Source organism: Melanerpes formicivorus, unplaced genomic scaffold (genome assembly GCF_026170545.1).
Source record: "Melanerpes formicivorus ecotype bairdi unplaced genomic scaffold, bMelFor1.0.p_v2 SCAF_3, whole genome shotgun sequence".
Lineage (NCBI taxonomy): Eukaryota > Metazoa > Chordata > Aves > Piciformes > Picidae > Melanerpes > Melanerpes formicivorus.
Window position 1 is genome coordinate 11,930,706 of NW_027142355.1, and position 23,703 is coordinate 11,954,408.

The 23,703-nt window shown below is 42.6% G+C and overlaps 1 protein-coding gene across 1 annotated transcript in view; it reads left to right on the forward strand.

Annotated features, from left to right (window-relative positions):
- CELSR1 (cadherin EGF LAG seven-pass G-type receptor 1) overlaps positions 1-23,703 on the forward strand; it is a 171,073-nt gene that overhangs the window by 47,991 nt on the left and 99,379 nt on the right. Inside the window, exon 2 of the mRNA XM_068166429.1 lies at positions 22,852-23,490. Within this exon, the coding sequence (XP_068022530.1) occupies positions 22,852-23,490 (639 nt within the window). The remainder of the gene's footprint in view (positions 1-22,851; positions 23,491-23,703) is intronic.

The window sequence follows — 23,703 nt, forward strand, 5'->3', positions numbered from 1 at the left end:
AATAAGAAATAAAGGGTAATGATCAATAAAATTTAATCATGAGCAACGCACCACTGGATTGCTCAGACCTGTTGATTCCTGGGTCTGCATCATGTTAGCTCTTGCCAAAGGACTTCTCCAAGAACTTTTTTAGTTTCCCTTGGTAAAGGTAGTCTCTGGTGCCAGTTTTGAACGTTGGTCGACCCACGAGCTCACCTGCCTTTGTCTAGTGGAGTCAGATTGATGTGTTTCTCCCAGCATGTTTTAAAATGTTGCCAGAACCTTCCAAATGCTAGTCTATGAAAGTTGAGCAGATGGATTTTCTCCCTCTTTAGTGCCATAGGAAGGCATGCTGTGTGTATCTGAACTATACCTGAGCTCAGCTGTTTGCTCTGCTTTGGAACAATATGGGAATAACATACGCTGTACATTCTTTCTCACAAATGTATTCTTTTTTCCTTACTCCTCCTTGACTGAGCTTGTGCCAGAAGCTGCTGAAGTGTTAGGAAGGCTCCGGAAGCTGGTAATTTGCTCACTAAGAGCCCCACAAAAGATACCAATTTTTTTGTATGCTTCTTACCATCTAAAGGCAAATATAATTAAGAAATTGAGTCGGTTTATAAATAGGTCATGGATCATGTAGTAAACTGTAATTGTTGACATTTATGGAGGCTTTTTCTCCTAAACATTGTTTATGAAAGGCAACTGGCAAAGGCAACAAGACAAAAACTGCTGTAGGCTCCTTTTGTGGGCAGTCCTCAGCCTCCCCAGCTCCTCCTCTCTCTTCAGTGTATCTTTTGAAGCTCCCTTTTAGTATTTTCATGTACGTACATGTGCTACACTTCAAGTGGTGCAGTAGTTGATTTTCTTGTACTGAGCTATGGGTTGTTAATTCCTGGGCTGGTTTTAATAGGATTCATCTGAATGCTGGCTTTCCCCTTGGGAGGCTGTGGCACATAGCAGATCACTGTTGTGCAGAGCTGCACACAGTGGGTATCCCAGGCCAGGCACAGTGTACCCTGTCAGGCTGCTGGATGTTCTGTGGGACCAACACCTTCACCAGGTCTCTGTGAATGACACCAACTGTCTCAAGCAGCACAAACGTTTTGTGCATCCCAGCCCCAAATCAGCCTCTGGAACAGCTATAGAGGCATGCATGGTCTTGCTCTCTGCAGGAGAGCAGCAGTATGTCAAAGCACTATTACTGCTGCAGGCAAGAAAGGGTCAGGGTAGAGTCTGTTCTTGAAGCAGTCAGTAAATTAGCCATCGGGTTTTTCTTAATTCATTTTCTGTGGATTGCATCCCCTTTTTGCACCAAAATCATCTACTCCAGTCAGAGGCAGCTGATCTGAACTAAAAAAATTCTTCCTGGAGGCAAAATGCATATTCTGTCTTCATTACCCACACCAGACTGGTGAGAAAAAACCAAAAGTGGGGGAGGCAGTGAAAACTAGATCAGGAATAGAGTTGAAAGACTTGAACCTGAGCTGAAACCATGTCTCTGTTCAGGTTTTCCTCCTGTGATCTTATGTGCTCAGAGGCATAGTTAGTTGGATTCAGGAGAACAACAATCAGGGTTAGCCAAGGAATGACCTGGAGCAGAGCTTCTTGAAAGCTGGTGGTGTTGCGTCGCAAAGTTGTGGTTCGGCCCAATTGGTAAGGAGGCAAGGACAGGGCCAAGCAAGGTGGAAGCTGCATCCTGTGGGGATCTTTGAGGAACAATAGCATCTTTCATACTTCATGGCTGTAAAATGCATGAATCAACTCACCTGAGGCAGGAGCAGCTGACATCAGCCACAGGAGCAGAGTCTCATTCTTTTGGGGTTAGCACATTTCCTGACCAACACAGTCTGCGCTCCAGAGGCTGTTTCCCCTCATCCCTAATGATACAGGCCTGGGGACTGGTGTTTTACATGTTTCTTTCCTCGTGTTATACAACCCACTGCTCCCACAGAGCCTGCCATGCAGGAGCCCAGTAAGAGGTTAAGGTCAATACTCCTGTTGCTGGACAAAATGCTGGGCAAGAGACACCATGTTGTGCTCTCAATGGCATCCTCATCCAGGAGCAGTACTCAGAGTTGCACAGGGTGTCAAGAATAGCCCTACCCTGTGTGGTATGGGGACAACCATGGTCTCCCTTCCTGATGGACAGCTAGGTATCAGCGTGCAGGGCTTGGCTTTTTGGATAGTGCATGTGAAGTCCCATAGTTTTGTCTGAAAGGCTGCCTTCCCTCTCTCCCTGCTAATTTCTTTAGATGGAATCTTAGTGCAAAAGGTCCAAGAGTGACCAAGGTGGGCTTAGATGTACCGACATGAAAACCCCTTTGTGCAAAATCCCCCCTTCTCTGCTCTCTCTCTCCGAGTCAGTTTTTGGGACACCAATAAAAGCCAGAGAGAAGCCAAATTAGGCTCATTTAATCTGTCTTTTGCCACAACACTAAATCTGGTGTCAAATATTGATATTAATAGGATTATTCTCTTGTCAGATGGAAGCTGGAGATAGTAATCCCAGATGTGCACGCCTGGTTTGAAGGCCTGATTATCTTGTTGGTGTCAGTTCTTGGCCTATTATCAAAGGAACTCTCATGCATATCACCTTGCAGCTCTTCACTCCCAGCTCTGCAAGGAGGAGTACACTTAAACAATTTCCAGCCAGTAAGACAATGTTTGTCATTTTTCCCTCAGGGTAGTAGTGTCAAGAAGAGCAGGCTCCTGAGCTTGTCAGGCAGAGGGAGTATGGCAGAAGGTTTCTCGTGGTTGAGGACGATAGATGAAGACAGAGCTGCCATGCCAGAGTGAGAGGGTTACAGCAGTGTATTGCCAAGCATGAGCAGCTTGTTAAAGCCTTTTGGGTGGTCAGGATTTAGTTTAAGGTAAAAGGTCATGTCTTCATTCTGCTGGCTTCAGGGTGTATCTGATTGACTAACTAAAATGCTGTGTTGCTTTTGGAGAGCATCATTTTAAAAGACTCTTTACTAGTAACACACAGTTTAAATATAAAAGTGTTATCAGGTGGCTCGAGAGGTGACCTTACAAAGGATTCAGAGTAATGTAAATATGCACTTTTAAAATAGTCATTTATTATTTCACTTTTATTAGTGTATCAGATTAACTAGGAAGCCTGATGTTTCTAGATTCGTTTCCATTAATCACATAGTATAATTTTGTAACAAAGGTATCAAGAAGGGAAAACAACTGTTCTCTACTTCTAAAATCTCCAAAGATCATTTGGTGCCTGTCATGGTGCCACCAGGTTAAATATGGGTGTAAGTCCATCTGAAAACAGCCAGAATACAATAAATACAGGAGCTTCGATCTCCATCATTCACTGGGAGAGACATCTTGTCCTTTCCTGAAGCACATTGATGAGGAGCTGTTTAATTGAGCTGAACAAACTGGTACTTTAGGGTGTGGGGAGGAGGCGGGGAAGCCACACTGTGGTGGGGGAGCTGCTGGAAGAGCAGCACTGGCCTGTGGGGAAGCTGGATTGGCTGGGAAACTTGCACTCAGTGAGGAGTCCCAGCTTGAAATGTTGAATGTGCATTCTCCGAATGACTTCACAAAGTGCCATGGGCCAGGCCCACGCTGCTGTGCTGCAGCTGACAGTGAGAGAAATTAAAACTAGAGGAGGTGACAGTTAAACTAAGTCATTGTGGTGCTCCCAGTTAGATTGGCACATGCAACAGCTGCAAACTTAACATACTGTGGCCATTTCTTGGGTCCAGGTAGACTGGAAGTTACTTCTGTGATTTAAATAAAAATATTTTACAGGTACTGAACTTTTATCATGTATCATTAAAATCTGTAACTAGGCTGTGTAAGAGAATAGCCACGAGTGAAGTTTGTGATGGGTTAAATTAGCTTGTATCATGTCTGAATCCTGCAGATAGTAGCACCTCTAGAATGAAAGATTTTCTTCTTCAGTTTGTCACATCACTTTCAAGTATGCTGGCTACTGTGTTCACAGCTAGCACTAAACTACAGTGTAGTTGTATCACCAGTTAGTTCCTGCTTCCATCTGTAAGACCTCTCAAGTCTCTTTTCTTGTAATTATATTCTGCTGTTTCTGTATTGCAGAGATTTACTATAGCTCTGATAGCAGAAAATAAAGATATTTTTGTTACTAAGCTTAAAAACACAGTGTGGTAAAATTCCCTACCTCTTTTCATGGTGTGAAAAACCAAGCAAGTTTGTATTGTGCTGTGATACCTTCCTGATGTTCAGCTCCCATTTTCTCTTAGAGTTGCTTTGGGTTTCATTCCTTTTATTCAGTTCCATAGTATTTCACCTTCTTAGTCTTCTGCATTATTATGTTTTCTTGTTAGCAACATCGAGCATTGCATCACCCTTCTGCCTCTATCTCTGTTCTGTCTCTTCATTGCAGGTCCAAGTATCATTGTTCTCTGATTAATGATGTTTCCTAGGTCACAAATTGCATCATTTATGAATGATTTTAGCATATCTGGGTTCTTTTCCATACCCTCTACATTGTGTGTGTATATTAACATAGCTCTCATCAAGTGCTTACATTTCACTCTTTTAATCAGCATTTTTACTTTTGAGGGTTTCTTTAAGCCATAGAAAGTGCCAAGAGAGAGCTGTATTTGCAAAGTCACATATCCAGCCATTCCCTCAGGTTTGCAGAAAACATGGGTTACATAGACCTAAGAGGTACATCTGTATTAGGAAGATGTTTGCATACTGTGGGGCTGTCAACAGTGAAGGCAAATACCAGCCATCAGCAGACAATGTGTGGCTTAGCTTCCTGTAATGTGTACTGCAGTGTACAACTGAGAATTGAGAATCATAGAATCAATATGTTTGGAAGAGACCTCAATGTGTATTTAGAAAGTAAGAAAAATAATTTAGCTTGTCTTTTATGCTATATGTTGGAGACAATGATAAGACTTCTGAGCCAAGTGCCTCCCCTAATTTTTTTCCACTTATCTTGAAGCTCTTCTGGATTGTCAGCTGTGGACACGGGGAGGTTAGCACCCTCTTTGCTTAAGACTGTTTAATCTTAGTGTTAACCTTTTGTCACAGAAAGCACCGGTGAGCCCTGCTAGTGCAGAACAGTTTCTGCCGCACTCCTGCATCCTTTGGCTGTGGTGTCTCTGCAGGCCTGCAGTGGGTACCACAGCAGTTTTGGAGTCTTCCCCTTGATTTTGCTAGTCTTACATTTCTAGCTTGATCCTGTTAAAGAACTGACTTGCCTGTTACTTGTCTCATTAGTTTTCACTTGAAAATACTGACTCAGAAAATTCCCCTGTATTCCTGAGGTCTTCCTCGTGTTAAATCCATCCCAGCTCCCAGAAGGCAACATCACAGCGCATTTTCTTAGTTATAGACCGTGAACTTGGTTCTTCACCATGAAGCTAGTCACAGTCATTTCATCTGTCTGTCTCCTGGCTTTGTCTTATACTTGCTTCTTGACTGTGAGTTTGAAGAGTCTGGGGTGTGCATGTCCTTTTCTGTGCATTGTTCTCTGTGGGAGCTGCAGCTCAGTCAGTCTGAGCAGTCCCTAAGTCCATACACATGCCCTGGGATCTCAAATCCTTTTCTGCAGAACCCCCTCTGCCCTGTTACTGCTGTCAGCCTGAGAGCCACTGCAAGATGTACAAATGCAGAACAGACATCCGTATTTTGGGGCTGAGAAAATAAATGTTTGAAGTTTGTCAGGCTTACTCAGGGTGAGGGATGGTGGATGCCAACAGTCAGCCATGTACATTTACATCTGCATTTGCATTTGGTACTGTTTCTTGCCACATCATCACATGAAGAAGGCATCAGTGACTGAAGCTACTTGTGCTTGCTCTCACCAGCCACCATAGGTAAGCCGTTTCCCATACCTGCCTCAGACGAGAGAAATTTATGGTGAGAATAGGAAGGAGGACTTTGTGGTTACACTGGGAGGTGGAGGAGGGTGCAGACATGTAAGACAAGGTAAAATGTAGGGGAATGTGGTATTGGGAGATGGAGCCCTGCCATGTTGGCAGAGCAGAGGGTAAGTGGCAAAGCATTGTGAGTAGAGGTAGCAGAAGGACTGTAATGGTGTGGAAATCTCCATATGCCATGCCCACAACAAACGTGAGCTCACCGACACCATTCCTATAAGCCACTACACTACTGCTTTGAGGACTAAATTTGCTTTTGTTGGTGTATCAGTTCTCCTTCCTCATCTGCTTTGAGCTCTTGTAGGGAGTTCCCACAGTTCCCAGTTTTCTTCTATGTAAGCTCTGCAGGTCTCACTACCTCTGCTGCAACAGAAGCATCTGCTTCAGACAAGGTCTGATAGGATCTGAGCCCAATCTGGTAGTACTGAACAAAACATAGTACATAGTTATTCTTGAATGTTTAATTTTCATGTCTGCATTCATGGTTTCCCCCTGCTTTTCTGCCTCATTTCTTTACTGACTCTTGACAATTTGCATTTGAAGTAAGTTGCTTCAGTAATAGATGTTTTGTGACAGTTTGGGATGCCAAACTGGGCACTATTCATCTCCCTAAATGTACATCTGCTGCCTTGCCCTGCTTGGCAAATCTAGCAGCTGAGGGATTAGCCTCTCTAGACAGGGCTTTCAGAAAAAGACTTTAATTAAAGGTACGGGATGGAGCTCAGCGATCACCTCTGATTACTGGTACAAATGCTTTAAGAAGAGAAATTAGAGCAATGGCGTATTAAGAGGTGGGTTCTCAGGTCTTAATATCTCAAGCAGTTCAGACTTTTTAAAGTGATTTGGCCAGATTCTGCCTTCTAGTACCTGTGTGCAAATCTAGAGTAACTCCAGTACACCAAAGATGTTGCATAGCGGATTGGTTACTTTGCTTCTTCTGGCAGAGGCTGTTTGCTGTTTTGAGTTCAGTGCTGCTGAGCGTGTTACTCAGAGTGGTAAGTGAAAATAGGGAACCACTCTGTGTTTAATGCTCATATGACCCTCTTGTTGTCACATTATTCCTTACTACTGCATTAGTCAGCTTCTGTGGGTAACTTGGGATTAATGTTTAGTATTTTCTAGGATGGTATAATCATTCAAATCCCACCACTTGCACAGCAGTGCACAGCATGCACTGAATGAGATCAATAATTCTAAAGTAATTACAGAAACATAATTACTTGATTGGCAAGTTAGAACGGTTCTGAAAGAGAAGTATGAGATGCACCCAGAGACCTAAAGAGCCCCTGTGTTTTGCCATGGTCTCCAAAGCACCGTGTGCTTCCCAGATGACTGTGAGTGAAATGCAGCAGATATTAAATTATGCTGTGTATTAACCAATTGCAGTATTCTATCTGTTGGCCTTGAGCAGTGTCTCAGTATGTGCCATGGACCTGTAAAATAAAACTAACCCACTTCTGGTTACGAGTATGGGTGTAAGGAAAAAGGTAGATAATATTAAAATGTTTCCTCTTTTGGCTACTATCTTAACTTTAACCACCTGTTACAGGATTTTCTGAAGCCTCAGGTTACTACTGTTGAAGCAGCATGCAGGAGATGCCTTAGGCCAACTGAGAAAGCAAGTTTGAGAGAGGTCATTTTACAGAGCATGAGCTGTTTTAAAGAGTACTGGACCCTGGTGTCACAGCACAGTTTCCTGTTTGGAAGAACCCCTTTCAAAGATGAATCTGAAAGGATTTAGCCATTAAACACAGAGTCAGCAGCAGTCCTGGTATGAGAGCATGGAACTGGATTTCCATACGAGGAAACTTAAAAATGTCTTCTTTGCCAAACAGGTCTTTGAGAAAAAGGCAAAGTCAAATTCATAGTTTTTTCAAGGATAGAATATTTTATTTTGAGCTTGAACAGTCTTTGAGATATTACTGCTTCTCTTTTACTTTCAATTATACATCCATACTTAATTAGAAACTGAAGTAGAAGATGTGTACAGCAACTGGGAAAGCATGTTTAAACTTTACTGTAATGAAATTAGAGTAAGATAGAGGCTGTGATGACTCAAGTTTGGGTAAACACACACCACCCCACAGGCTTCATGCCTGTCAACAGTTGCCTCCCCCACCAAAACATATTGTCAAAGTTTAATTCTGCTTTGCTGCCTAGCATAGCTCACCCATTGTCCTGCTCCACCTCCATCTCCTGGTAGCTACAAGTGCAGCAGTTTGTTTTGGCTGGGAAAGTGGAAAGTTAAAAAAGGACAGAGAAGTAAAAGACAGCTTCTCTGGGGCAGTTCTCTGCTCTTCTGCAGGCATTAGAGGAAGAGCTGCATCCATCTCTCATTAGCAGCCACGTGAATTGGCTGAAATGGAAACAACCCAAGCATGAGGTCAAAAGCAAGGGCTATATGTATATATGGTAATCCTTACCAATACAGGATTTTGAATTATATATAGACATCAAAAAAATTGGTATGGATTGATAGAAATTACTCTAATCATTCCCAGTTAAAGGCTCACTGGAATGGGTATGTTTCCGTCAATTTACATTGGCTTCAGTGATATCAGAAGATTTCTCCACTAGATGCTTTCTGCAGATGTTTCAGCCAGCTGTCATGATACTTTTATGTATGTCTTGCTCTGTGTTTATTTGACATGAGGAATGGCGTCTGTATGACAGGTTGTGGAGCTGGGTTGGTGGCAACTGTGTACCATCACTGGCTACCACACTTGCCTCTATCCTCCCTGGCTGTGCTGGCTCTGACTCAGAGAGTGCCAAAGCCCTCTCCTTTCCTGACACACATCTACTGGAATTTTTCTGTCTTTTCTGCTAATGTTGTCTCATGCTGAGCCACTGCTGCCTGCATTGCTCAGGAACCCCAGAAGCCCTATACACTTCTCCAGGTTGCAGCTGTTTTGCCTTTCTCCCCATCACCAGCTGTCATGTCCAGAGACAAGTAAAAGTCCATCTGTGAGGCATTCAGGGATATTAATACTCTGAGCAGCCAGCACTGTGAGGTACTGCAGCTGTGGACCACCATGGGTTGGGGCAATCCCAAGCACTGATACAGACTGAGCAGTGACTGATCAAGAGCAGCTCTGAAGAAAAGGACTTGGGGATACTGGTGAATGAGAAGCTCAACATGAGCCACCAGAGAACACTTGCAACACAGAAAACCAACTGTATCCTGGGCTGCATCAAGAGAAGCATAGCCATCAGGTTGAGGGATGTGATTGTCCCCCTCCACTCCTCTCTGGTGAGACTCCACCTGGAGTACTGTGTCCAGTTCGAGAGTTCCTGTTACAAAAAGGATCTGGACATGCTGGAACATGTCCAGAGGAGGGCCATGAGGATGATCAGAGGGCTGAAGCACCTCTCCTCTGGAAGCAGACTGAGAGAGTTGGGGCTGTTCAGTTTGGAGAAGAGAAGGCTCCAAGGAGACTTTCTTGTGGCCTTCCACTATCTGAAGGGGACTACAAGAAATCTGATGAGGAACTCTTTTGGCTGTCAGGTAGTGATAGGACTAGGGGGAATGGAGCAAAACTAGAAGTGGGGAGGTTGAGATTGGATGTCAGGAAAAAGTTCTTCTCCATGAGGATGGTGAGACACTGGAACAGGTTTCCCAGGGAGGTGGTAGAAGCCCCATCCCTGGAAGTTTTTGAGGCCAGGATGAATATGACTGAGCAGCCTGATCTTGTGTAATGTGTCCCTTGACCATGGCAGAGGGTTTGGAACTAGATGATCCTTGAGGTCCCTTGCAGCCCTGACAGTTCTTTGATTCTGTGCTTCTATGAATTTGTCTATTCTAAGAACCCACCTCATACATCAGCAGGTTTCTTGAAAGATGGGAGGCAGAGAGGGGTTTCAGGTATGCCCTGTGGGGAGGAGTAGTGTGGGATGTTTCCAGGAGTTATTAATACAATGCAGTGACTGCAGGTGTTATAACTGGGTGCCCTGTCAACCTTTAGAAAGTTCTTTCATTAAGATGTTCAGCACTGTCCAAGTACAGAAACATCAGCCTAAATCTGAAAGGGGCTAAAGAGGTTTTTGAAAACTAAAGAAATTTTACAAAATACTTAAAATACACTTTTCTTCTGAGAACTGTATCATTGGATTGAGACTGTGATGTAAGCCTAAGTTTTGTCATTGGAGAGAGAGAACAAGTGGCTGCACTCAAGGGCACGGTCCAGAGACAATGTTGTGTCCATACCGATGACCTCAGAGCTAAGGTGGTAAAAAAGTGTGCCCTGGACACTGAAACAGCAAATCCTTTCTGCTAATTAAACCTCAGTAATTATCTGAGCTCTTGGGAAATGGCTCCACAGTATTGAAGCATCCTGCAGGAATTCAGATAAGCTCTTTGCAGAGAAGATCCTGATTTACGGACAGCTGCTTTTCACTGTGTAGTACAAAGTTTTAAAAGGTTTTATATTTTTTAATAATATCAGTATTTATACTCTCTCACAGATAATAGTTATACACTATCTATACAAATAGCTGACCCAGGAAGTTGTTGTGTTTTATGAAAAGACAATAAGACCTTTACTAAGGCTTGGTGAAATCTCACCCTTCTGCTCAGCGGTTTCTCAGGAAGCCACACTATCTTGGAGCTGTACCAAAGTACAGTCTGAGAGCTAGGGCCGAAGGCTTCGCATCCAATAGTCCCATAACGCTCAGGCTCTGCTGGTATCTGTGAGACTGTAGGGGTAAGGATTCCTAGAGTAAGGATTTCCATGTTTTCCCTGAATGATTTACATATTAAGGTTCAACATTAGTGGTGACAGTTTTTGAAGGTATTTTGCTAAGCTCAGTATTTCCTATTTTTTTCATAAAATGCAACTAAACAATGAAAAATAATGCTTTTAATGGTATTAATAACAATTTACTCCTGCTGTAATGAAAGAGAGGCATATATTCGTTAGACTTTGTAGAAAATACAAACAGCCTTGATGAAACTTAGTGCATAATGAAACTTCTTTTCATGTTTAGTTTCTTTCATGGGAGTCAAAAACTGTTTCTTCCATTACACCATTACGGTCACTGCACATGTCCAGCATTCACTGGATGGGTTATTTTTTCCGTCAGAAATTTTGCTTGGGTTGAAGGAGTAGGTTTTGCTACTGGTTATTAGGCTGTCCAGCATTCTGGTAGGAGAAATAGTATTAATGAGATGCATGGAAATGGTAGATAAGTTGTCATCGCACTGGTTAAACTTTGTACTGCACCTGATGCAAGTGGCACAGGAAGTAGTTTTCCTGCCCTGCTCAGAGGCGAGTACGTGCCTGCTGGGTGCTGGCAATCTCCTGTAGTGAACCTCTGCTTGCTGTTGGATACCCTGGGTTTACCAAATAACACTTTCGTGGAGTGTTTGCCACCCTGGCAGACTAGGAAGGAAAAACCCAAATGATCCAGAAGAGAAAGATGCAGTCACGTGCTTGCACAGGACCGCTAGGCAGTCTAGTCTGGCATGCTCCTGGTGGTGCACTGCTAATGCTGTGCTAAGATCAAGGATGTACTGAGGGCATGAGTGTTTTCCTCTGTTATCCAGTGTTGTAAATTTGTTTAAACAGAATGCTTTTTCGTATGGAAATTGTTGGGTAGCCTTCTATTAGTCCTAGAATGCAAAATACCTGTTTGGCTCAACATCTGTGTCTTACAGAGTGTCTAGCAGAAAATCTTACCTGATTCTTGAAGAAGTGAATTATATAGTTACGACTCTGTTTCTAGAGCTCAGCAGAATAGGAATCATTAGATAGGCATTTGAGATTGCAGTATCGTTGCTGAAGATCAGCATAGTTTTTGCATTTCACCAGTGGCTACAAGTCACCGATGTTGCCCACTTTAATCTGTTACAACTTGGCCTGCCCTTTCTCTGCATTGTCTTCCCAAGATGATGTACAGCAATACACAGGTCAAGCTCTTGCATTCTCCTGGGTTTGTCTGTGGGCCTGCTTTTCTCTTTGGGAAAGTTCTGGAGAGAAAAATACCTACTGCAGGTTCAGAACTATAGAAACAGGAAACAAAAGCTTTGTCCTTTTTAAATTTGTATCCAGCATGCTACTTTTAACGGCAGGGATCCAAGAATAATCTTCCCACTTGACCATGCAGCCAAAAGCACAAAGATCTTATTGCCTGTGGCTAGTGACATCTTGATGGTTAGCTAATCAAAGAGGGGGTGTATTTTTTACATTGTGTTTTTAAAAGATTGTGTGGGTTGCTTATCAACAGCGAGTCTGGACAAAGTACACACCATTTTTTTTCTACAAATATTGCCAGTGCCTGCTGGCTCCCCAGACTGCAAGGCTTTGGCAAGGCTGTTTTTGCCTATTTATTTTATCCACATTCTTTATTTTAAGCACATGATGAAGCAAATATTTTTTAATTTTAATTTAAATTATTTCCTCAAGTTTGCATATTTCCTCAAGTTTTTTATTGGCTTCTTATGCTGCTTAGCTTAGCATACCTCAATTAACAGGAAAGATCAGCAAAACTGGTCAGTTAAAAATCAAGTAAGCAAAAAGAAAACCCTTCCCTCTGAAACAAAAACCGGGAGAAAATACAATATTTTGTTGATTAAAATATTTTTATTCTGGATATTTCTAGTGGAGATGGGTGTATATTATGTCTCATCTGAGTAGATGGACCTTGATGCTCCCCATTGCTTCTCTTGATTTTGATCCACTTATTAAAATCTCCTAAACAATAATTAAACTTGAAAGATAAAAGAGAGGAAAGCAAGAGTCATAAAGGCTATGAAACTTTTATTTTAGGACATGCATGTTACAGGTGAGCAATCCATGCCCCACTCAGTGTTTCCATCAACAAATTTAATGTGAACTGAAGCAGAATGAGAGTATTGCTATGCTTTTGTGGATCCCTCATGTTCAAGCATGTTTGAAACTCTTGGGGCAGAAGGAGTAGCTGAACCAACCTTTTCTGTGCCTGGTGCATGTGGAAGCTGACACCTAAGTCATTACTGCTTATCCTTCCCTGAACAAATAGCCTTCTGGTTTTGCCTTGTATGAATTTGCAGGTGGTCTCACAAGGGCTGAAACTACAGAAAACTGAAAAAAACTCTACATGTATGCCTAAGAATTCTCTTCATTTTCCAGGCTGTGCTTCATTGGAGCATGAGCACAATCAGCAATCTGTTGAGCTGCCACAGCTGAATTTTTCTGGTGTTGTGTTTTGGTTTGGTTTTTTTCCTGTTTCAAGGAGCTGGGCAAGTTTCTGCATTGCCCAGTATATCAATACATAACTGTTCTTAAAGCTTGTCTGTAAACAGAAATAACAGGAATGACATCAGGAAGATGTGACCATTGTCTTTTTTCATTGCTCACTCCTTTGTTTTCCAGTCAAGATAGTAAACCTGAACTCTGTCTAGCAGGAAGCATCACTATGATTTCACTGTGGGTTGTTGCAAGGAGTAGAGTGTATCTCCAAGCAAAAGGAATATGGGAATATGAAGACATTTAAAAAGTAAACCTAATGGATTTTGTTTTGCTGATAACTGTTTGAAAGCATCTCTTTGAGGTTACTAATATGCACTATGAGTGCAAACACCCAGAGAAGCTATTTCCTTATTGCCACACCCAGTATTGAAAGTCTCAGGCACTCGCCCCAACTCTTCCCACCCCTCTTGCCATCCCCAAAATAGTTTTCATCCACTCCTGCTTTGAAATTGCAAAGAGAAAGATTTGAGTGGAGCCCTGGCTTGCCTGGGAAAGTTCTTGATTTAATCAGACTGAATCAGTAAAAATGTTTTCAGGGGGTGCATAGCTACAGGGAGAATGGAGGCTTCTGTGGCATCCCATCAATTGCTCCTCAGCAGCATGGCTGGGCACCCTGGCCTGGGGCTCTCTCTTCTGAAGTGAGGTTAGTGATGTGAAAGCATATCTCAGGGTAAACAGTGCTGTTCACTTACTCTGTACAAAATTCATCATTTACTTCAAGATCATGCCCTGGATGGAGGTTAACACTGGAGCATCCTATGACTGCAGTTTAGTTTGTTCAGATCTTTCATGGATCTTTTAAAAACCTGTTTCAACTCTGTATACAAATAATTACAACTGGGAATGTAGAGATGCCCATGAATAGCCCTTTGGCTGTGGGCTGAATGGTGACTAGGCTTCTTATGCCTGGGCTTCACCCTCCTTAGTGATTGCTGGCATCTTCCTCTGCCTGGTAGTGCTCTGAGTCACTGTGGCCACCACTGTGCACTTCAAGATGTGGCTGCAGGTAATGCAGGCCTACTGGGAAACCATCTTTTAGCTATGGGCATTTAGCTATGCATTTAATGAGAATTAGTAAAATATATTAAACTCTCTCCCTTTAAAGTGCAGAAGGGCTTGAAAGTTATTGCAGAAATTAGACAACTATTTTGATTATGTATGAAACAAGATCAAACTTTATGGGAAGTGGCAGAGCCCCCAGCAAGTCAGTCTGTGAATCTATCTGGTGTAGAGATCTGAATGAGGGTTTTTCATCTGAACAGGTCTGATGAGTGCTGTAAGACACACAGTTTAGTTTCTGTGGACATTAGCATGAAATGGAAACCTGCTTCCTCAGCAGGAGTTTAAAAGCTATGTCATAGCTTGTGTGCCAGCCATGGAGCAGTGGACTCCTGGACTGTGCACCCTTGTCATGGGCCTACAGGGGAGTGCTGCTGGTGACACCAGGTAGGGGGCTGGCCAGAGCTGTGGTGCTGGGGCAAGGCTCAGCCCCACCACCATGCGTGGCTGGGCAGAGGACTCTTGCCACTCCTGGCTGACAAGGAAAAGCCAGCTGAGGTACAGGAAGATGTGCATTGCCCAGGGAGGAAAGCTGTTTAGCATTTTAGCTAGCAGGAAAATCTCGTCAGTAAAATGCTGTGGAAAGAACTGGTTATTAGCATGCTTGTGATATCTTCCCACATATTCTATTTCCCTGAAAGCATTCCTCATCCTTTCTACTTGTGCTTTCTGCTCAAAACAGGAACTTGTTTCCTTGCCCACTTTGTTGTCGCTGCATCCCTGAAAGCTTCTCCCATCTGCATCACATGCGCCACAGCAGCTAAAACCCATGTGCACTAGGTACCTGAGGAGCAAGAAGTGATGCTGCAAGAGGGTGATCAGGGAAGTGTATTTTCAGCCTCACTGTAGTGAGAATTCAAGAGTGTTGATTCCTGCCAGCAGATCCAGATTACCTTAATTCCCACCCTCGAGAAATATTCCTCCAGACTAATGTTATCAACTCATTTAACATTTCAGAATTTCTCAGCTTGCAACTCTTGGTTTCAGAGAAACCAATGGCAATCTTGTACAATGTTGAGCAATCCAATTGGCATCGATTTGTTCTTAATCCCCTGTTCAAGCTGCAAACCAAAATATGTGTTTCTTTCTTTTCAGTAATGTGTACAAAGTAAATAATCCTGAACAGCACAGGCTGCATTAAAGATGATGCCAAAATTTGGGTTGGGGTTGTTTGTTTTTTTTTTCTTCTTACACATTTCTGGAATTTCCAGTTGCTTTATGCACTGTTTTTCCTCCCACAACTTAGGGTCGTTAGCCTTCTGATTTAGCTGGTACTGCTATGGCTGCTGACAAGGGGATCACAGAGTAAGAGCTGCCGTGAGTTGCAAGCCCCAAGTCCCTCTGCCCAACTTCTGCAGGTGTCACAGATACTGTCTCTGTCAGGATGAAAAGATGACTCATCTTGCAAAACGAAGTACATGAAAGTTTGGCTTGAAGTGTGTCTGCCTGTGAGTGTGAGAGGTGGCTTTGCCTGGAAGCATCTGGACAGAGCTGTTGGGATCCTTTGCTTGTACCAACCCTGACATCATTTCACAAGTGCAGATGTGGCTAATGCTGCCATGGGACAATGCAGTGGCATAGCCACAGCCTAGGTACATACCCCGTGGGCCAGGACAAGCCCTTTGGGTACTCTAAGCTGCTGCAGTGGCTGCAGAGTGGTGCTGAGCATAGTGCAGTTAATGCTGATTTAGTGAGAGCTGGTCGCTGGTGCAGACCTACAGAGGCACTCACTCTGTGCCAGTGTGGACCATTGTCTGTCCTCCAGCAATCGGCCTTGAACTAGTTAACCCCAGATGCCCTCTTAGTGCCCCAAAGGTATGTTTTACCCAGGACACTCCCCTCCCTGAGCACCTAGGACTGAGCACCTACTGCCAGTGTGCTTGCATACACTGGGTGGCTCAGCTGCCTTCTGTTTTACCTTGCCCTTCAATCTCAAGTCCTCTCCTAATACCAGGCAGTGCATCCCCTTTCCTGTGACCTTCCTGAACCCTCCTTTATTCAAGGGACACTGTTTCCAAAACAGCCTCTGCTGCAGTTGCTCATCCTTCCTGGAAATTCAGAGATGTTGAGGTATGGACTGTTTTAGGAAAACCCTCACAACCTTTACAACTTGTGCTGTGCAGTCCATGTTGCACTTTTCTACTGTCCATCTGCTCATGCCGTGTCTTCTGCTTTCTGCTCTTGCCATCTTGGTTTTCTACCCTCAGCCTTTTCCTTGGCAGACTGTTGCTCTTGTTCAGGACTGTCAGGTCAGGAGTGAAGATCTGTGCAAGTGCTTTGGCAGGGACTCAGGGCATTAGGCTCTAGGCCCAGTTTTGGTCAGGAGTGAAGCCTTGTGAACTCAATGGGGATCTTCCTGTTGACGTAAAGGGCTTTGGAGCAAATTTGGTCTTTGCCGTTCTCCAGAGCAGTGCTTCAAATGTGAGCTTTTGGCACTGTGTGAATAATAGATAATTATTGTTACATTTCCTTTCTAAATCCCACGACTTGTGTTGGCAGTCAGCACTCCTAAATGCAGAGCTGGGAATGGCAGCCTGAAGCAAATGGACAAGATTCATTGCATAGGCTTCATGTGGTCAAGGGGGTTAATTTCATCTAACTTGATGTAAAGGAGGAATTGCTCATCAGCAGCGTTTCTGATCCCAAGGAAACGGAGGTTTTGACAGAATCCAATAATGTCTGTCTTAGGAAGTGACAGAATATTATACACAATATATTTATGTTTCTTCCAAAGGGAAGTGCTGGAATTTATTTCTCGTGGATTTTACTTTTCTGTTGTGCACCATTTAATACCATTTTTCTCTACCAAAAGATCATTTGTTCCTACTACAAAACAGGGACTAGTTGGGAATGCACAGGGGACATTTGCCACTGCGTATCACTCTGGCTTTTCAGGCAGCTAAGGCCAACACCAGCCCCCACACCTTTCAACAAGGTGCCCTGAAGGCACACTCAAACTAGAGGGACACTTGCACAGTTTCTGTCCTAAAACACTTCTCCGTTGAGGTTGCTCACTAACTAACCCTGAGGGAGACTTTCTGTAAATCCACAATTATGCCTATTTTCATTTCCTTTTCTGGTAATGTTTTCTGCTGTTTTGGCAGAGCATCTTACTTAGGTTCCCAATTTCAATTTTCTATGCAGTTTACTTTATTTCAGGATATTTTCTCTGTGCTGTAAGCTCCTGAACTTTTCTATACGGTATAAAAGGAGTTTGCCTTACAGATGCTCATAGATTTCTAATTTCTACTCATAGAAGTGAAGCTTTGTAGTGCTTGCAACAGTGTCTTTCAAGAGATTATATTTATACACTGATATTTTATGCATTTTATATTTCTTTCTGTGAGAGTGGAAGCACAATGCAAGAAATGGACTCAGCCCTGCAAACTACAGACAAACTAAAACTTAGGGCATGACTGTGCATCTGACGTTTATGGACATCTGCTGATTTTTTACTGCAGTTTGCTTACAAGGATGCATAGTTTGGGTGCCAGTTTCACTCAGGCAGTCAAGTATTGCCTGCAGTCTACATTTCTGTGAGCTGGTGTTACTGCTGCCCAAGCATTGGAGAAGATGCTAGAAGTATGGCATCTTCATCCATGATTCAAGGCTAAGTACTGGACTAATTGTGGATTGAAGACATGGCTGGAAGCAATGGGGGAGGCTTGGTCATTCCAAGGTTTCTTGCCATGACTGGTTCTCATAGGCATTCCTGCTTCTTATGAGCTATGAAGAGCAAGAGATGATCTGAACCTGTGGAGTGTCCTTATTCTACTTTTTACTACCCAAGGAGTTTTCATGACTGTTAAAAACTCTGACATCTGTTATTTCCAGGTTGAAAAGCGGAATTGGCTTAGATTTAGGCTGAAGTATTAATATAAAGTATGCAGCTTTCATAATTAGCCCCAAGACCTTTGTATGTAATAAGCAAAACAAAACAAAACAAATTCTGCCAACTTAAAAAACAAACAAAACATCCTTTCTGTCCAGGTGCGGCCCATGCCAAATACACATTTAATTTAAGCTTTGCTTTGTTTACATTTTGTGGTGGGTTGAAGTTTCCCCCCAGCATTAACTTTTAACCAGGCCAACTCAGAAGCAAATGAAAGCTGTATTTACAAGCAAAAACTACACTCTACAATGGAATGCAATGAATATGTACAAAATACACGGTATTTACAATATTATACAGGTATTTACAATTAGCAAACAACATGAAACCCCCCCTGGTCAAACAACTTGGGAAGCGGTTCCACTGCCCCCCCTCACCCCCCCCCCCCACCCCCAATCCTTCCTGTCCAAAGAGAGAGAAAGGAATTGAAAGAAAGAAGTGGGTTAGACTTATCCCAAGTCCAGCCAGAAGCACATTACCTTCTCCCGAGTGAAGCAAAACCAGCCAAAATCAGAAAAGAAGAGAAAAGGAATGGGAAATGGGAAATGTGAGGAATTGTTACAGTACAACTCCTCTTATCCCAGACATTTATCCAATGAATTTGTTTAGAATAATCTTTTGTTTTCCTTTTTATACCCAATAGTGATTTATTTATATTTTTCTACTTTTCTGCTCAAAATCTGCAGGTGAATTTTATAGGCATAGCCTAAAACTATCTCACATTTTGAGATTGTTTGGTTTATGGACTGCCAGAGGATAGCAAACTGAGATTAGAGTCTCAGGTTTAGTTAGTTTTGTTGTAAAGTAAAGGTAATAATGAAACAATGACTATTTAATAAATTCTTAGTTATTCATATATTCTGGAGAGGTTCAAGCTTTTGTCAGCCTTACTGTCTTCTCTTTTCTCTGTAATGCATCAGGGTATCTGATTGGTATTAAATCTTTTCATTAGCTTCATGGAGGATGAAGATGTGAGCCTGTTTGGCATTGACAGTGACACAAATTACAACAGTCTGCTTTTATTTCCACCATCTGGAGATTTCTTTTATAGAAAGTATGCATAAACAAATATTGCTAGGATATAAATTCAATGTGCATTTATTATGAACAACTGTCCCTACAGCCACTTGGACATCCAGAGTCCAGTTTGTTCACTGATGTGTGAGATGCTGAGCCTTTTATTTTAATCTTTCCACCTTATTTTTGATAAATTTGGCTGTAGTAACTTTTGGAAGACCCATTTATGATTAGTTTAGGATACTTCTGTGGCCTTCATTACCCAATGTCTTGACATTTCATCATCTGCACCCACTACTCCACAGTGTACATGTGCCTTTATGTCCTCTTTATGAAACAGAAACTTGAGGACAGAGTAACAAAAGACATTGGTACAAAGTATTTAGGAGCCAAGCCCACAAAAGGATGCGTCAAATCCGGTCTCCCTCCTTCATCTGTCCTGTTTCCCTTTTCTCAGGCTATTTGGGTGACAGCTGCTTGGGTTGCTAAGGTCGAGGCTGTTTCCTCAAATGACTCTTAGCATGATGTCTGTGTGTCCTGTCTGCCAGCACAGCTTGTGTTTTTAGCGCTCCTTCAGGAAACTCGTGCATTCGGACTATTTGCTAGAGCTGAGTGCATGATGGCTGTGAGAACTTGGGAGAGCTAAGCCTTACATATGTGTATGCATTCAACTGTGCAAAGGTCTGCACCAAAGAGTAAATTGTAGCTGGAGTTTCTGCTGTGTAGCATCATCCAAAGGGTGTTTCACACCCCTGACTGAAGCCATCTTGCATTGATGGCGACTTTTTATAGGTGTACTGCAAGAGCTTTGAAAAGGCAGATTTAGAGCCTTTGTAGCAAGATAACAAATTAGTGTTGCATGTATATTGGATAGATACATATGGTGGGCCTGTCAGACAATATTACCAGTCCATAAACCAGTAATTCCTAATATTAGATTTCTGGCAGTAAAAGTTTGAATCTTTCTTAGAGTATCTCACTTGTGAATCTCAAATCACACATGTTATTGTGTGTTTAGTGCTTAACTCAATTCCCAACAAAGATGAGGACAAAATTTCCACTTCTTTATCGCAATTGTTCCAGCCTTCAAAGCGAATGTTGTCTCTTGAAAGTAGAATAGATACTAATTTGGTCCCATAACACCACAGATTGTTTCAACTTTCCATGAATTTCTGAATGAATAGATGATTGGATCCCATGATGCTGCTCTCAGACTCACTGGTGATATGAAAGAGGCGCTTGTCCAGCCGGCTGTATAGCTGTGCCGCTCTTTTGTTGCCTGTAGTACACCAGCTCAGTTCCTTTTTTCTCTTTTTTTTTTATATTAATGCTCTGCAACAGGGCTGCTCAAAGCTGAACTGGCTTTTAAAATGCAACTTCATTTTGCAGCTATATGTCTGCACCCGGTTTTCTTTTGTGCTGCCTGCGGAACAAGGAGGCTGTGTGGTATCTGACACCGGGCTTTTTCCAGTGATTTATTAACTGTGTCAGAATAGCTGTTGTGAATGCTGGGAAGCTCTTGAGTATTGTGACAGTTGATATTGATTATGACAGTTTGTAGGCTCTAATGCGTTGTCAGACAGTGGATCGTATTTTGTCTTCTTACTATACATACCATGGGCTATAGATCATAGTGCTTTCTTAAGAAAAGGACCTATTGTACAGCAGTCTCACTGGTATGAGAGAACTTCTGTAGCATATTGTGTAACAAATAAAATGGCAAAATGGTCCAGGCACCCTAAGGGACAGGCAGGCAAATGTCAATTGCTTTAGGAAAGAAAAAAAACCTGTGAATAGTTTGTTCTGCTTCTGGCCTTTCAGAAGAATGAGCTGTGCAGTTGACAGAAGCGGGTAAACTAGTCTGAGGATGTCATTTATGAAAAAAAAAAAGGTGTATCCTGTGCTGTCTGCTGGCCACAAATCCACAGACATCACAGGAGGAGGTTGCAATGAGAATTTTGGCTGCCAGTCATTTTGGTTGCTTTAGGTCTTGATGAAACTACGTGTTTCTAGGAGAAGCCTGAGGAAGGGGAGATAAAAGATTTCTGTAAACTTGGTAGAAAGTTATAGTTGGTGCACCAGCTTTGGTAAGGGACACATCAAACATATCATCCTGAAAAACAGCCTCTTCTGACTGTTTGGTTTTAGCTCAGCAGTAGTAAAGTAACACAGAGGAGAAAAGATTTTTCTGTTTGCCTGAAAGCTTCTTCAGTGTGGAAAAAAGTCAACAGCTGAGCTTTAACAGCCAACTTGATCAGAAGGAGGGAGTCAAAAGCCATTTGGTTAGTTATGTTGCTGTACTTTACTATATTGTTACCATATTGTTGGAGGAGAAAATCTTCCAACAATACCTTTCTTTTTAAAACAAAATAGTAGTTGAGGTATAGCAGTGACAGTGAATAGGAGGAGAAGCATTCTAAACTTTCTGTTCTTGAAAGACATTTTATAAGAGACTTTGCAATAATAAGCCTTAAGAAAATTACCTTTAGCAATCTGTATCAATTTTGATGTCACACTGGGTTTAGATTGATTCAAATGCAGTTTCCACTGCAATTTTACTTTTATGTGACTCAAAATCCATTTCTGCACATACCTTATAGTTTAGTTGAAATAAATGTAATCACAGGTTACTTGTGAAACAATTACTTCTGGGATAATTTGGGTCAAGAATATGACACTGAACTGTGACCTAAGTGAACTGGATTCACTTCTTAACCCTACTGTGGACCTGTTATATTGCCACTCAAACCACTTCATATCACTCATGAGATGAACTCACCCATTTCTGGTGAGACCTTTAGAAGGAACATTTCCTTTCAGAAGACAGTCTTGACCTCTTCTGGGGTTTCTAGATGATGCTATAATACTAACCAAGGAGACAATTAAACTAAGTGGTATGGTTTCAGTGATGACACAACTTTCCATTCCATGTTCACATTGATTTTGGATTAATTACAGCACTCACCATGTCACAGTTATGTTTAATGACAGAATGCCCTAGAATGTGAACATTCAAAGCACTACTGTAACCCTCAGGGTATAGTGATATTTTACAGAGGCATCTCTCAATTGAGTGTCAAATATTACTGCTATTTTTATATATTTATGGGGTTTTTTTGCAGAACATCTGCAGTAATATCAGAAATGCTTTAAAGGAAGGATAAAATGGTTCTAAATGTTGGCTTTTTACTGCAGGCATATTTTATTCGGTAATTCTTTTCTAATTTTCATAAAGTATTTTGAAGAAGTTAAATGTGAGAAATTAAGATGTTCAGATGTTCAAATATGAAGACTTGTTTCCTTAGGTGACTTTTATCTAAAGCTCGGGTTATAATTCTCTGTCAGTGCATCATTCTGGCTCCTTAAGCCTGATACCAAGCCTGAGGAAGATAGTAGTAGTGCTGTGCAAATCAACAGCTTCCCAGCACTGGTTGTGGACTAGCAGTGACTCGTACAAAGATCCATTCGGTCTCTGTTATGAGAGCCCCCTTCCCCTTGGTTGTCCTGGGGCTCTTAGGTTATCTCTTTACTCACTAACCTTTACCAGCTTTTTGCCCAAGATGTTGTCCAGGTGTTTTGTACTCTCTGAGATATCTCGTGTCCTCTGAGTTGCAATTTTATTGTTTTCCTGAGTAAAGGCAGATGGTGGACATATTTTCCTCTCCCATCCTGGTGCCCTGAAATGCCTTGCAGGTCTGTTTTATTTCCAGGAGACTTCAGGAGCATCTTTGTCTGTAGTTTGAAGCCTGCTCTCTGACATCACTGTTACCTTTCTTCCATTCAGATGGTGTCCACAGTGTCACAGCAGTCTGCACCCTGCGTGTCACCATCATCACGGATGATATGCTTACCAACAGCATCACAGTACGGCTGGAGAACATGTCCCAGGAGAGGTTCCTTTCTCCCCTTCTGTCCCTGTTTGTGGAGGGAGTGGCAACAGTGCTCTCCACTGCCAAGGATGGCATCTTCGTTTTCAATATTCAAAATGACACAGATGTAAGCTCCAATATCCTGAATGTGACCTTCTCAGCTTTGCTCCCCGGTGGCATTCGAAACAAGTTCTTTCCCTCTGAGGACCTGCAGGAGCAGATCTACCTCAACAGGACCCTGCTAACCATGATTTCCACACAGAGGGTGCTGCCCTTTGATGACAACATCTGCTTGCGTGAGCCCTGTGAGAACTACATGAAGTGCGTGTCTGTCTTGAAGTTTGACAGCTCAGCCCCGTTCATCAGTTCCAACACTGTCCTGTTCCGCCCCATCCACCCCATCAATGGGCTGCGGTGCCGCTGCCCCCCAGGTTTCACGGGCGACTACTGCGAGACGGAGATTGACCTCTGCTACTCCAGCCCTTGTGGGAGCAACGGGCTATGTCGGAGCCGAGAAGGGGGCTACACTTGTGAATGCTACGAGGACTACACTGGTATGTGTTTATCTTATCTTTGACCCATGATTTATATGTTAGACTGTCAGCCAGGCAAGCTCTGTGTCAAGCTGAAATTGCTGACATTCTTAGTAGTCAAAGGGAGAAAAACTGGCACTGCCTTCTGGTCAGGGAAAGGCTTGTGGGTGTCACACACCACTTAGGTTGAGTACCATATCTCTGCATGCATGGTTGTAGGAATGATGTCTTACT